This window comes from Hydra viridissima, unplaced genomic scaffold, assembly GCF_058129835.1.
Source record: "Hydra viridissima isolate aposymbiotic clone 2 unplaced genomic scaffold, HvirCarnegie_v1 scaffold_11, whole genome shotgun sequence".
Taxonomy (NCBI): domain Eukaryota; kingdom Metazoa; phylum Cnidaria; class Hydrozoa; order Anthoathecata; family Hydridae; genus Hydra; species Hydra viridissima.
In genome coordinates this window covers 13152993-13167825 of record NW_028324310.1, presented here as the reverse complement: position 1 = coordinate 13167825, position 14833 = coordinate 13152993, and the positions used below count along the sequence as shown (strand labels likewise).

Below are 14833 nucleotides of genomic sequence, written 5' to 3'. Positions count from 1 at the left end.
ATTTAGTTAAAGGGTGTGAGGGTTATCTTCAAGTAAATGCCAATATCAAGACCACTAATATCGTACTGGTACTGCTAATTTGCTAGTAGAGAAATATGGTTGGTATTAAATGCCCGCATCAGTTCATAAAATATTAGTTCATGGTGCCAAAATTCTTTGCAAATAGGAATATTTCTATTGGATTACTTTCAGAGGAGGCTCAGGAGACTTGGAAAAAGCAAATGATGCAGTATCGGGAGTTTCATATCAGTCTAACATTAAGACAAGACACAAATAGGGATCTCTTAAAACTGCTTTTTTCTCTTCAGATCCTTATATTTCTTCTCTTTAGCAACCATTACCAGTGATCAAATATGAATTTATAGATAAAGCTGCTTTATTAGTAGATATTCCTTGCTACTTAGAAGACGATTTGGAAGATCCAGAGAAATAGATAACACCAGAAAACAAATTGAATTTTTTCATACTGTAAAGTTTTATTTCACATAAAAAATTCACATAGTTGTTTTTGGGGGTCCAAAAGCCATTTTTGGTGGACGCCAACTCCTTGGGCTGCACAGGATTAACTTTGGTAAAGTGTTTATCCAACTTTAAAATAAGCCCTCATTTGTCAAGGTATCTTGCTTCATTTAAAAGTTATTAGAACCCCCCCCCCCCCTTTTTAATGTTGATTTTGAATACTAGAGGGTTGACCTGATTTACTGAAATCTAGTTGTGATGATATTCCTCTTTATAGGTTGACTGCTCTTGAAAAAAAAAGATGTTTTTATCAGAAGTACAAAAAATGTCACGTGAAATGAGCAAAAAGATGAAAAATAATACATAGATACTACATTTTTAATTATGTAGCCGCGTTTGTGAATAGGCTAGCTGGATGCTAGCAAAAATTGGACAAAGAAAGCGTGCCTAAAATTTTGAAAAGAAAATATATATCATTTTTTTTAACTTGATATTTTTAAACTTATTTGTATTTACACATTTAGTTCCATTCAGGTCTTTATCAATAACAGCTCTTTTTCGTTTTGCTCTGTGGCAATACCATCATTATTAATGAGATACACCTTATGAGAGTCGTTACTTAAAATGTGCAAAAAACATTTGCATGTTTTAGATAACGCCTCTCATAGGGTGGGCATGCAGTGCCGAGAGTTTATAGAAAGGGAACACGTCATAAGTTGGCATTTGGTATGAGTGATTTCAATTTGTTTACAGTTCTATTTAGGTTTTGATATTGGGGATATGTTTCCATCTTCGGTCTCTAAATCTTACCAGCTTTATAGACTAAAGATGTTTTAAAATTTTAGATACCAAAAAATCGCTATGCTTAGCCTTTTTAGCTAAGACAACAGCATCCCTCTTCATTTCTTAAGTAAAGTAAGGAATAGCCTGTAATATTTTTTTTTTGTGTAGAGTAAGGGACAGTCTATTATATTTTTGAAAGAAAAGTTAGTTGACGTTTCGTTGTCAAAGCTGTGTTGGTATTAAGCATCGGCGTTCTGCTTTTTCAATCAATGAATAATAACAAATAAAGTACAAAATTCCTTATCAGTTTCTTAAGGACTTTTATCAATATCAACTTTTTTACGTTTCAAACAAAAGATTTTGGTGTGACAAACTTATGTTCAAACATATTTAACCGAATAGCTATTCTTCACAATACCTTGAAGGGTTAAAAACAAAGCAAAATAAGTTGTGTGAGGTTCTGAAATCTTATAAATTTGTTGTCTAAATACGTAAATTAGTTTAAATTTAAAATATTTTAAATGACTGATGTAGAGTTGTTACTTTATTTGTTATTAACGGAACAACGAAACGCATATACAACAGATAACGCCACGCAGACAATGCAGATACAACAGACAACGCAGATTAACGTAGTAAGTTGGCTAGCAAATTGAATCACGTTGAGGAAATTAAGCTCATTTAAACCATTGAAAAAAACAAGAGGATATCCTGAAAGATCATGGAAACGCTGAATTCACTCACAAAGGTCATGCTGTTAACAACTGTATGTCGACCACAATTAAATGTCAGACTAAAATCATATTATTCAACAAATATTTCTAAATTTAAAAAGATTTTTCAAATGAAACTGATTCCTAATGTAAAGAACGTATTGATTCAAAACTTCATTAGGCTATTAAAACTTGAAATATGTAAACAAAACTTAAGTGGCACTAGGAGTGCGATAAATTTGGGACTCGCATAGTTTTTTTTTTTTTTTTTTTTTGAAGATTTCTAATAAAGACATTCTTGCATACAGGAGGAGGTGCAGATATTCTTATTGGTGCTAAAGCTTATATTTTTAGCGTGTTTGTTTTGGAGCGTGTTTTGGCTAGATTTTATAGTATCAAGTAGTTTATTATAGGTGATATTTAAAAGAAAATACGTTTGGAACAAGGTCAGTACTAACTAGCTATTACAAAATGTGAATCTGAGAAACAGCGAAAAAACCATTTAGAATAAAATTAGAAAAGAACTTTTGATTTTTAAAATCTTTTTACTAAGAAATGTATGCAGAAGTTCTCTTTATTAAGAAATGGATGCAGAAACTTCTCAGAAAGCAAAAAACTCAAACTCTTCGTTTAATGGATGAACGCTTACATAAATGATTTTATAAGATTTCCTGATATAAAATGTTTGTTGAAATTAAAGTAATGAACCAATTTATAATAACACTCGATGATCATTTGGGTTAAGTGAAGAAATGTAACTGCAATTGAATGGCAGTCGGGAGATACTGATCTTTGATCTTGTAGTACTTATGGACAAGACTTGTAATTTCTTTCATGTAAAGCAAAGTTATCTTTCTGGTGTGTCTGTTACACCATACTTTGTCTTTAACTTATCTATTTGGTCTTGCTTTTTGTCTTTATCCATTTTCTGAAACATCTAAAAATGAAATGAAAATGATCAAACATTACTTATCAGTTAAAACAAAGTCAAAAAAACTTTAACAAAAGACATTTTTCATTGTTAAATGCAAGAAATAAATAATATTGATTTACTTTGTTAGCTTGATAGTACAACACAATTAGATATCTGTTACACACATTGAACCCTGACAAATGATCACAAGCATTCTTTGCATCAAATATATCTTCATAAACAACATAGGCAGTTCCTCTAGTTTCCTGAGTGACTCCACTAAAATAAATTATCTATTAATTAAATTAGCAAGAATATTCTTAATTTCAAGATCATTCGTTATTAATTGTTGCTAATACCCAAAAAAACTGATAACAGATGGAAAAAATGGTAAAGTAAGTTATTGGCAAATTGTATCAATTGACCAACTTTATTATGGCAAATTTTACTGATTGTAAAATGCCATAGGCAGCACAATATCCTGCTTCAACTTTTTTCTTTTCATTTTCTTCATTTTCCTTTACCTATTATTAATCCTATAACTATTGTTATTGTTTTTGTAAATTTTTTTTCTCCTAGTAATAAAAAGTTTACTCACAGGCGCACTTGTCGAATAGCTCCGTATTTTCCAAAAATATCATACAACTCTTCTGCAGTTATTTTGTAAGGTAGATTCCTTTTATAAATAAACAAGAAATATCAAACAACCATTTTTCAAAATGTATTAAAGTAATTTACTTCTTAAGGTGGAAAAGCATAAAACCAGCAAATTTGAATATTACCTTATATATAAGATTCTATTAACTTCTGGTGGAAGCCGTACCTAGTTAAAGAGAGAATTTATGAAAATCAATTTAAAAACACAAATTTTGACATAATTCCTTTGATTCAATCTGTCATTCTTTGATTCAATCAATGTTGCCACCAATCAATTGGGGCAAATTTGACATGTAAAGTTAATTTGATATTCTATCTATCTTCTAGTTCCTGCTGAAACTGTCCAAAACTATTTTAGAGCTTTAGCATATAATAAAAATGCTTATATAGTTAGAGATAATAAATTTAATAGTGTAAGACAGCACTCTGGATATTTTAGAGAATCATGAATACTTTTAAACTTTGTTAAAATTGCTTGATATTTCTGCATTTAAAAGACAGTAAAAATTTAAAGAAATGAAAAAGGGATAACTCAGTCATTTATCATGCAATTGGCTCTTAGATGGTATGTTAAAGTTACAAAAATAATGGTAATTACAGTCAACTCTAACTTACACAAAGTAAACTTTTTTAAATATTAATTTGTTGCTACATGTCTATTTTATGTATTTACCTCAATAAATCTAAGTTTCAGCTATAAGTAGTAAACTATTGCCAATTTTATCTAGTTCTTGATTTTTTTAAACTTAGTAATTCAATTTTTATCTAAATTTAAAAATATATGCGCTTAGATTGTCTCACATGCATTCAAATAGTCTCAAATATGCTCATATTATCCAAACCATAGAAATTTCTACTTCAACAATATATAATATCATAAAAGAGAAGGAAGAAACTGGAAGTATGGCCAAGCAGAAACAATTAAGACATCAATAATACCTGCTACTGAAAACAGCAAAATGGTTACTAGTGGTAACCATTTTTTTAGAAAAAAAATTTTAAGAGAAAAAGATTCTTAACTGCACTAGAAATATGAAATAGTATAAAAAGTTCTAGAGAAGATCCAATGTCTGTGAAACAGTAACATGAATGATGGAAAGTTGATAACTAAAAATATGTTCTTTATACTGACAAGTTGAAGTTTCCTATTATTGATTAAAAGAAAAAGAGTGCTAGAAAATTCAGTTGCAACAAAGACTAGAGTGCCAACAATAAAACATAGCAGAGGTAGTGAGGTTATTTGGATATTCTAATAAATTATACTATTCTTTTCAGCAAGTCAGATAATTGATGAAAAAAATCTATATATTGACCCGAAGCATTTCTCAAAACTTTGTAGGAGTTGTTTAAGTGTATTTGAAAATATTAAAATAACTAAAAGAATAATTTAGCCTCCTCAATCACCTGATCTTTTGACTATTGAACTCTGCTGAAATGAATTAAACAGAAATATTAAGTATTAAAAACATAAAACTGAGTGGCATAAAATAGATTTTCAAAAATTAGAATATTTGTTAATTAAAATGCCACAGATATGTAAAGTAGTTATTCAGCTAAAGATGGCCAGATAGATTTAAGTAAGACATAGTTCTATAGTACAGAGCTTGTATTCATATATTATATATATATATATATATATATATATATATATATATATATATATATATATATATATATATATATATATATATATATATATATATATATATATATATATATATATATATATATATATATATATATATATATATATATATATATATATATATATATATATATATGGAAAAATAAGATTTGTAATGTAAAATTAAATAGAAGCTTCTATATAGTTTTGTAATATAAATATATAGAAGCTGAATAACTGTATAATGCAAAACCGTGAAAAGACATAAGAAAGAATCGATAAATAATAAATTCAATTTTAAATACTATGTTATATATCATACGTTGGTTCTCCTTTGCATAGCCATATCTAGGAGTTTTTAATGACTGCAACCACTTTGCTTTAAAAGTCGCAAATGATAGACTCTGAAAATGGCAGCATGGACTTGACGTACGACTAAAAATTTTGATAAAAGGAATATATCTCCGAACTTTGACGGAATAAACTAAGGGCCTGTTTATATGGATAAAAGCTAGCCCGTTTGCCGAGATCTCGGCAAAAAAAAGTGAGATCTCACTTGCCTTGCTAGCTCTCTTAGGGTCTGTTTATATGAAAAGCGGGCTGGCTCGGCAAACGAGCCAGCCCGTTTGCCGAGATATCGACGTCATCAATATTTTAACTTAACTTTATTTTGCGTTTATATGAATAAACGAGCTGGCCCGGATAGCGATCCGAGCTAGTTCGTTTATTCAATCAATCAATCAATATATATATTTCGTGTTAAGGATGTTACAAAAAACACAGGTCATTGCAAATAGTAATTCACTAATAAAACGCAATTACCTAAATAATATAAAGAAAAGATAAGAGAAAAACATAAGAAATAAACTAGTCACATAGTAAAAATAGAACTTTACAAAAATTTATAAGTAACACTTATAAAACCGACTTTTAAAAGAATTAAAATATAGGTCAAATAGTTATTATAATGTATTCACATATACATACATATATACGCATATACACAAATAAGAAATTATAAAATGTACATAAACATAAAGAAAAAAGTTATAGAGGTTAAGAATAAAGTTAAGCGTAACTTTTTAGATAAAAATGATGGAGTGACTTTAAGAACAGATTCTTGGATCTAAGGATAAAATCCGTTTTTAGGGTGTACGGAAGGGTGTTCCAAGAAAGGATACACTGATATGTAATGGAATTTATTCCATGTTTAGTTGTCTATTTTTGTGGGATGGTTAAGTTGTTAAAAGTGACTGATCTTAGGTTATGCCCACACGTTGTCCTACTGTTAAATTAGTTACGAAATATGGAAGGAAGGAGACCGTGTTGTTGATCCCAGACAAATGAACAATTTAGAAACTGGATTAAATCATAGAAACGAAGAACTTTGGATGTAAGATACAGGATGTCAGTAGGGAAGTCTCTTGGACAGAAATGAATTATTCGTATTGCTCTATTTTGAAGCGAAACGATTTTAGACAGACGGACGGTTTTAGATTTTCCCCAAACTTGGCATGCATATTGTAAATGTGAACCAAAAATTGAGTGATATATAGATAGTAATGTTTCAAAATTAACGTAGTGTCGAATTTTTGCTAACATGCCGTTGGCACGGTTTAATTTGAGAGTAAGGTTATTTATATGTGTTTTAAATGAAAGTTTCTCATCTATCACAACACCAAGATAAGTTATGTAACTAGACAAAGGCAGCTTTTGGCTACTTATTCTAAAGTTCAAGTATTTTGGAAGATTATTGTTTGTTTTTTTGGAAAAGTTAGTATACTGCGTCTTAAATATTACTATTTCTGTTTTTTTAGTATTCAATTAGATTTTGTTTGCTCGGAGCCATTGAACAAGACTGGCCATATCCTCATTAATATATTTATTTAGTTTTTTGAGGGAGTTTGTCGTTAATTGAAGATTTTTATCATCAGCAAAATGATACGTGTTTGAATGTTTGATAGAAAGATTAAGATCATTAATGTAAATAATAAAGAGAAGAGGACCTAATATGGATCCCTGAGGGATACCAATGCAAACGCTTTTGATGTCTGAGAAGGTAACAAACTGTTGACGATTGGAAAGGTATGATTTAAACCATTGCAACGGGATGCCGCGTACACCATAATAGTTAAGCTTTGATAGGAGAATGTCATGGTCTACGGTGTCAAAAGCTTTTTTTAAATCAATGAAAACCCCACAGGCAAAGTTTCCATTATCAAGAGCAACTCTTATACTTTCTGTAATTTCGATAAAAGCGTGAGCTGTAGAATGCTTTTTGCGAAAACCAAACTGGTGTTTATATAAACATTGATTTTGGTTTAGGAAGTCGTATAATTTATTATGCATAACTTTTTCAAAAATTTTGCTTAAATTAGAAAGAAGAGAGATCGGACGATAGTTAGTGCAGTCAACCGTTGATCCTTTTTTGTAGACTGGAATAACTTGGGCCAGTTTGAAGACATCAGGAAATATTCATTTGCAAAATGAATTATTTAAGATGATACTTAGTGGTTTGCATAGATTTTTTGACACCAGTTTAAAAAGCTTTGTTGGAAGGCTGTTCGGTCCAACACTCTTACCTTCAATGATAGTGGATTTTATATAGTCGAGGGTTTCCACTTCAGTTATTGGTTGCACATAAAAAAGGTTTCCTCTTCAGTTATTGGTTGCACATTCATATAAACGTAAAATAAAATTAAGTTGAAATAAGGACGACGTCGAGATCTCGGTAAACGGGCTAGCCCTGCAAACGAACAAGCCCGTTTTTCATATAAACAGCCCCTAGTTTGACTGCGATAGTAAGATTATATGGAATTTCAACATTACTGTTTTTATATATTTCAACTAGAGTATGAACTTCAAGGCTACACTCAAATTTGAAAGAAAAAAGATCATCGATCTTTCGACAGAATACTTGGGAAGATCGATGATTAAAAGATCATCGATCTTTCCAAGTATTGTGTCAGAATGAAAGGAAAATGTTATAATCATGGAGAAAAAGAACCTTATGATAAAAGAATTTTATCAAAATCAATGAATGAAGCTCTATATTAATATGTGCATATAAAACATGGGTGTTAATCATTTGAAGAGAAGGATGGGATATAGGAGTCAGAGGGGAAAGGGCCTGGCCCACCTCACTTCTTTTGATAGAAGAAATTGTTGCAATAACTTTAAATTACTTCATTTTTTAAGTGGTGTTCTCTATTTCATACTTATCATACTGTATCTCTAATACAACTACTTATACAGTAAAAATATATATATTTTAAGATATACAAGTTTCAAGACTTTTTTGACATGTTTCTGATTTATTTTGACTTTCTTTAACTTTTATTGAATTTGATATCTTGGTTTTTTCATAAATGTCTTTACAATGATTTGTTACTCTACAATCCATACTCCTATCCCAAGTGCCTTTAAAATTGCCCCAAGGGCTTTCTTTTGAACGCTTAACTCCAGGTAAAAGATGACCATGTTCATCACTTATAACTTTGGTAAAGCCTTGCCGAGCATCTGGGTGCTAAGATAAAGAAAGAGAACACCAGTTACTTTTATGATACAAATTTAATTACAGCTTTTATAACAGTAGAATTGAATTTAATATGTAATCAAAAGAATAACTGACCTTTTTGTGTTTTTTGGGTATTTCATAGTTTTGTAGATGTTTTGCAGTATATGCATTTTCAAACTAAGAAAAAAGTTATATATATATATATATATATATATATATATATATATATATATATATATATATATATATATATATATATATATTAGGGTGTTTCAAAAAAAAAGTCATGTCTGAAAAAAAAAAAAGAGCCCTAGCTTATCATCTGCCTAGACCATGATTTAGTACTAAGGATTTTTTTTTTTTTATTTTTGAAAATCCTAAGAGTCCCTCCAGGGGGTAAAAGGGGCAATTTTTAGAGCGTTTTGTACCATTTTTAAAAGAGTTTGGAGGAAGTCTTAACATTAAAATTTTCAAATGTTTTTTTCATATTTCTGTTTGTAAAGACCTAGTTAATCTAAATAAAACAGGCTCTATTCTCAAAAAAATAAAATAAAATTCTAAAAACTGTTTTAAAAAACCCAAAAATCCATAAATATATAACAAAAACAAATATTTTTACGGTGTACTTATTTATATATTTTTTTAAATAAAATTTTAATTCTTTTATAGTAAATAATGTTTTATTTAAATATATGTTATATAAAACTTTGTTTTTAGATTAAAAATAAAAAAATTGTTAAAATGCCACCGAAAAAAAAAGTTAGAAGTAATAGATTGGTTGAAATATTTTTGGTTAAAAAATATATCATAAAACTTCCAGCAAATAAATTTGCAACTGCTAAAGAGGTAATTCAATATTATCTCTTTCTACGAAAATTAAGATGTGAAGCAAAACTTAAGTGCTTAGTAGGTTGACTAACAAAAGTTCCTCTTTCATACCTAACTGCCCAGTTGATCAGTTTGACTGCTGCATATTATCTAAACTAATGGGTCCTTGGATACGTGGTGGATTTAAGGTGCTTACAATACAAAAGCTAAGGTAAGTTTTATCATTGAACTCTAAATCAGTTTAATCCATAAACCATTATACAAGCAAATACTATTTTTTAAAGGAATAAAGTTGAGAAACTGTTAAAAGAGTGGATGAAATTAAAAGATAAAAGAAAAAGAACAAATCTTGCTGAAGTAAAAAAAAGACATTTATTTGAAGAACAAATGAATAAAGTATTTTGGATTGGAAAACATCCTCATGTTATGTTTGAGGAAATATTAAAAGATAAAATGAGAAAAGTGAAAGACAAGGAAGAAGATATTGCTTTCTTAAAAGACCAGCTTTGGGAAAGGAAAGGAAGTCTTGGAGGAAAAGATAAAAGATATGAGTATTCTGTAGGAAGAAAGAAAAGAAGCAAATCAAATTTAGAAAAAGAGCTATGTGTAGAGTTAGATAAAAATGGTTTAGATTATCTAAGTTCTTCTAGTTGCACTAGCGACGATTTAGGCCAGGAAACAGATATCGACTTTGATTTTAATGAGATTCCTAATACTCAAAATTCTGTTCTTCTTCCTAAAAATATACTTCAGTCTACTGCTCATACAGCAGTGGGAGAGGGTATAACACCCCACCAACATACAGCTTTGATTAGTAGTGTTATTGTCATGGCTGGTGGTTCTGTAGCAAACTTTAAGTGCTCTAAATCAACATCTTATAGAGCTGCAGAGAACATAGTATCTGCCGGAGCAACAGAAATAAGGGAATATATAAAAAACAGTGTAGTATCAGATTCACCAATGACCATACACTTTGATGGAAAAATAGTAAATGAATTGACGGAAGGAAAGCAATTAAAAAAAGATAGAATTGCAGTTTTGGTAAGGATTGATGGGAAAACAGAACTACTTGGCATTCCTCCAATAGAGTCTAGTTCAGGGGTTAATCAAAAGCAAGCTATTTTTGAATTAATGGAGTTTTTTGGATTAGGAGATAAAGTTAAATGTCTCTGCTTTGACACAACTTCAGCAAATACAGGAAGATGGCAAGGTACTTGCATGAGATTAGTTCAACAGATTCAACGCCCATTGTTGCTGATTGCATGTAGACATCATGTAATTGAGCGACACATAACTCATTTCTGGAAGATTTACCCTAGCAGCGAAACTTCTGGTCCAGAAAACAAACTATTTGAATTTCTAAAAAAAAATTGGAACTGTGTAGATACTGAAACTAAGGAGCTGAAAAGACTAATAATACCACCTGGAACATGGATATATAATCAAAAATTAGCTGCTATTCAGTTTTTTACTAATGTGATCAATTCAAAGATCTTTAAAAAGGTGCTATTATAATTTTGATTTTGTTTATGTCTATTTATTCTAAATATTTAAAAGAAACGATTGTAACAAATTAAAAATATATTAAAAATTTATTAGGATGGAAATGTTAGAAAAGAATACCATGAGCTAGCTGAACTTACTTTAATGGTTCTATCATCAAATAGGTTTAAATTCCATTTACCGGGACCAGTTCACCATTCAAGATTCATGGGAAAAGGTTTATACTATTTAAAATTGTATCTTTTAATGAATGAAATTCCAAACCTGACTAACAAAGAAAAAGAAGAAATAACTGGTATGGTTTTATTCATATCTCTTTTCTATACAGAGTGGTTTCTAAAAGCAGAGTTAAGTTCTTTAGCACCAGCACAGGTATAAGGTCTTTTAATAATTTATTGAGAGGTTAGAAAGCTTGCTATTGATTAAAATGATTCAAAATGTTTATTAATACTGTTTATTAGGATATGAAAGCTTACTGGCAAATGAAAAGATATGAGGAATGGAATCTACTTGGCTCCCAAGCTGTTACGAGCTCTATTCTTAGACATACTTGGTATTTGGATCCCACTTTGGTAGTTTTTGCCCTAGCAGATGAAGAATGTAGGGAACGTGGTGATATGGCCAAGAAACTTTATAGTTTACCAAGATGTCCAAATGAAAATTTCCCTTTGGAGCGCCAAATAATGGACCAAGCTATATTAAAAAGCCTTAACTTCAGTAAAGATGAGCCTCCTAGTTTAGCTCCATTAATAACAGACAAGTCGTGGCTAGTTTTTGATATGCTTAGACATGGAAAAGCAGAAACTCAATGGATGAAAACACCACCAGAATTTTGGAAATTCAATGATTTTTATCTAGAATTTAAAGCAACAGTAATTGGACTTGATGTTGTTAATGACTGCTCTGAAAGGGCGGTAAAATTAGTTCAAGACCTAATAAACAGAGCATATTCTGAGGAGAAAAGGCAGGACACCCTTCTCTTCACAAATGATTACAAGAAAAACAAAAAAAGCAGAAAAAAAATCGATTATGAAAATGCTGCTAGCAGAAAAAAAATCTAGTTTATTATTTTACATTTTTTTAACAAATTTTTAATCTGTTTTTAATTTGAAAAATTACTTTGTTTTTAATAGATAGCTGTAATAAAGATGATCATAAATTAACTAAGATTACTGTATTTCAATTTAAAACAAATTTTACATTGGATTTGAAGTTTTTTGTAGTTTCATAAATTTTTATTTTTTTTTTTAGTTTTCGGAAAAAACCATTTGGTTTTGAATATTTCATTACAAAAAATATTTAATCATTTCCTTATTATTCATTCCCAGGCCCTCTTTTTTTATTATTTCCTAGAATAAACTCTGTAGCTGAATACAAGTGAGTTTAATATAATACTGCATCGAAAATTTAATCGAAAATAAACCTACTAATATGAATTTCAAAAAAATATTGTTTAACATTTATGGGTTTTATAAAATCAAAAAAACCCTAAATTTAGGATTTTTTAAAACAGTTTTTAGAAGCTTTTTTTTTTTTGGAGAATAGAGTCCGTCTTATTTAGATTAACTAGGTCTTTAAAAACAGAAATATTAAAAAAAAAATTAAAAATTTTAATGTTAAGACTTCTTCCAAACTGTTTTAAAAATGGTACAAAACGCTAAAAAAACTGCCCCTTTTACCCCCTGAAGGGACCCTTAGGATTTTCAAATATAAAAAAAAAAAAATCCTTAGTACTAAATCATGGTCTGGGCAGATGATAAGCTAGGGCTCTTTTTTTTTTTCAGACATGACTTTTTTTTGAAACACCCTAATATATATATATATATATATATATATATATATATATATATATATATATATATATATATATATATATATATATATATATATATATATATATATACAAACATACATAAATTTCAGTCCTTTTACAAATATATATGTACAACATTACCTATTGATAATTACATTCCCTATAAACAGGGCTGGGTTTTTTTTTTAAACCATAAAACATAAGAATAAAATACTTCAATACCATCTTATACTAATAACTTAAATGCAATTTTGTGATAAGCATAACTTATGTTAAAACTGTTACTGTGGTCTATGATAAATTTATGCATTAACTTACATTTATAAAAAATGTGATAAGAGTAGTAAAAGAAAATTTCTCAAAACATTAACTAAATGATTTATATTCAATGTTATTATAATCTGGCAATAATAATATTTTATGAAACACAACATATAAAAAGAAACAAAATTAGAATAATAAAAATCATTTGACCACAAAAAGAAAATATACAACTACAAGTAATATATATTCTATCAAGCAAAGTTAAATTTAGTCACTATATTTAACCAAATTTAATCATCCAAGCTTAAACTAAGACAAATCAAACTTGAGTCAAAACAAAATCCGAATTAAAAAATAATTAAATATCAAATTTTACATGGTAATAAGTTTTATATATATTGTTACAAAAGCAAATCTTACAACTATTTAAAAAATGCTTGAGCTTATTTAGGTTAAGTGTATATATATATATATATATATATAAAACAAAAAAAGTATATTAAAAAATTTTCTTTCTACACGTAAATTTTCCATAAACTTATCAAAATTTACTAATATCTCATTATTGATGCATATTAAGTTTAATGAAAACAAACTTTTCTGGGTGATTCTCAGTTAATTTTTTACATTAAGTTTTGAAAATGACCTTTCTTCACTACAACTGGTAACTATTAAACTGAGAAACAACTTCAAGAATTATAAATTTCATATAATTCTAATGAACATCTCTCTTAATTTCAAGGCCTCAGTGGAACTTGAGGCCCTTGGCTGAAATTCTACAGAATCAATTATTAATTTGTTATCCAGTCTATATAATATTCAAATCATTCAGAACACTTACATTAAAATTTCTCTATTTAGACTATAAACTAAAACAAACATTTATTTTATAGAAAAGCAAAGTTATATTTTTATGGAACTACATACTTGATTTGCACTGTAGTTAGACGCCATTTTAGAATGTTCAGCTAAGTTTTTTTTTTTTTTTTTTTTTTTTTTTTTTTTTACGCTTAGCAACAACAGAATTATTGGTGTAATCGGAGATATTGTTGCCTGATCCATTCATTTTTATTAACATTTTTTTTTTACCATACCACTTCAGAGGGAATCTAAAGTAACGATCCGATATGCATCGTTTCAGAAAACGAACTTCATTTCTTCTTAATATTACTGACAATTTCTAAAAACGAATTCTTAAAAATTCGAAAAGAGGTTGATTTTTAGAAACTATTGAACAAATTCATTTAAGAGTTCGAGGAATACTTCCTAATTTGTGTTCTGTTCAAGGACAAATCTGAGGATTACATTACATTGAACGATGTTGATGGAATTCAAATAACTTTAGTTGAGCAACTGTGAAACATTTTATCTTATTTGTTAAAATGTTTTCAAATTGCATTTTACTTTTTCCCTCTTTGATAATCTGAAACTTAAGAAACTCTTAAGAAACTTTTAGTACTAGAGTTTTAAAAAAGTACTCTTAAAATAAGAAACTTTCTAGTTCTAACTCATTTACTTGGTTTCTTACATAAAAAAACTTGTAATGCTGTTTTTTTTTTTAGTTGTTTGTTTTTTTAAATTCGAATTTCTTGGGTTCGAATTTTTTTTAACTAATAAACTTTTCAAAACAAAAGTTGTGGTTTAACTGAAGTGACGATGTAGGCTTGATGATACCATCTGCGCACGTTAAAGTCACAAATCCCGACTTCTGAAAATCGTATTTGATTCTTCATACTTTGAAAAAAATTATTACTGGAAA

At 28.8% G+C, this 14833-nt stretch overlaps 3 protein-coding genes across 3 annotated transcripts; 1 reads left to right on the top strand and 2 right to left on the bottom strand.

Moving 5' to 3' along the window:
• Window positions 1-2580: 2580 nt before the first annotated feature.
• On the bottom strand, window positions 2581-5621 carry LOC149882272 (splicing factor 3B subunit 6-like). Its single transcript, XM_090067680.1, has 5 exons — window positions 5472-5621; window positions 3651-3691; window positions 3467-3544; window positions 3009-3147; window positions 2581-2892 (listed from the first exon to the last, which is right to left on the bottom strand). The coding sequence occupies exons 1-5, from the start codon at window positions 5493-5495 to the stop codon at window positions 2803-2805; spliced, it is 372 nt and encodes a 123-aa protein (XP_089923806.1). The 5' UTR covers window positions 5496-5621; the 3' UTR covers window positions 2581-2802.
• A 2717-nt stretch (window positions 5622-8338) lies between these two features.
• LOC149882270 (protein Flattop homolog) lies at window positions 8339-14095 on the bottom strand. The gene is made up of 3 exons (XM_090067307.1): window positions 14002-14095; window positions 8781-8843; window positions 8339-8675 (listed from the first exon to the last, which is right to left on the bottom strand). Exons 1-3 carry the CDS (start codon window positions 14026-14028, stop codon window positions 8421-8423), a joined length of 345 nt encoding a protein of 114 aa, XP_089923433.1. The 5' UTR covers window positions 14029-14095; the 3' UTR covers window positions 8339-8420.
• LOC149882271 (uncharacterized) lies at window positions 9567-12058 on the top strand. The gene is made up of 5 exons (XM_090067088.1): window positions 9567-9705; window positions 9779-10997; window positions 11094-11214; window positions 11326-11369; window positions 11459-12058. The coding sequence occupies exons 1-5, from the start codon at window positions 9653-9655 to the stop codon at window positions 12056-12058; spliced, it is 2037 nt and encodes a 678-aa protein (XP_089923214.1). The 5' UTR covers window positions 9567-9652.
• Window positions 14096-14833: the final 738 nt, after the last annotated feature.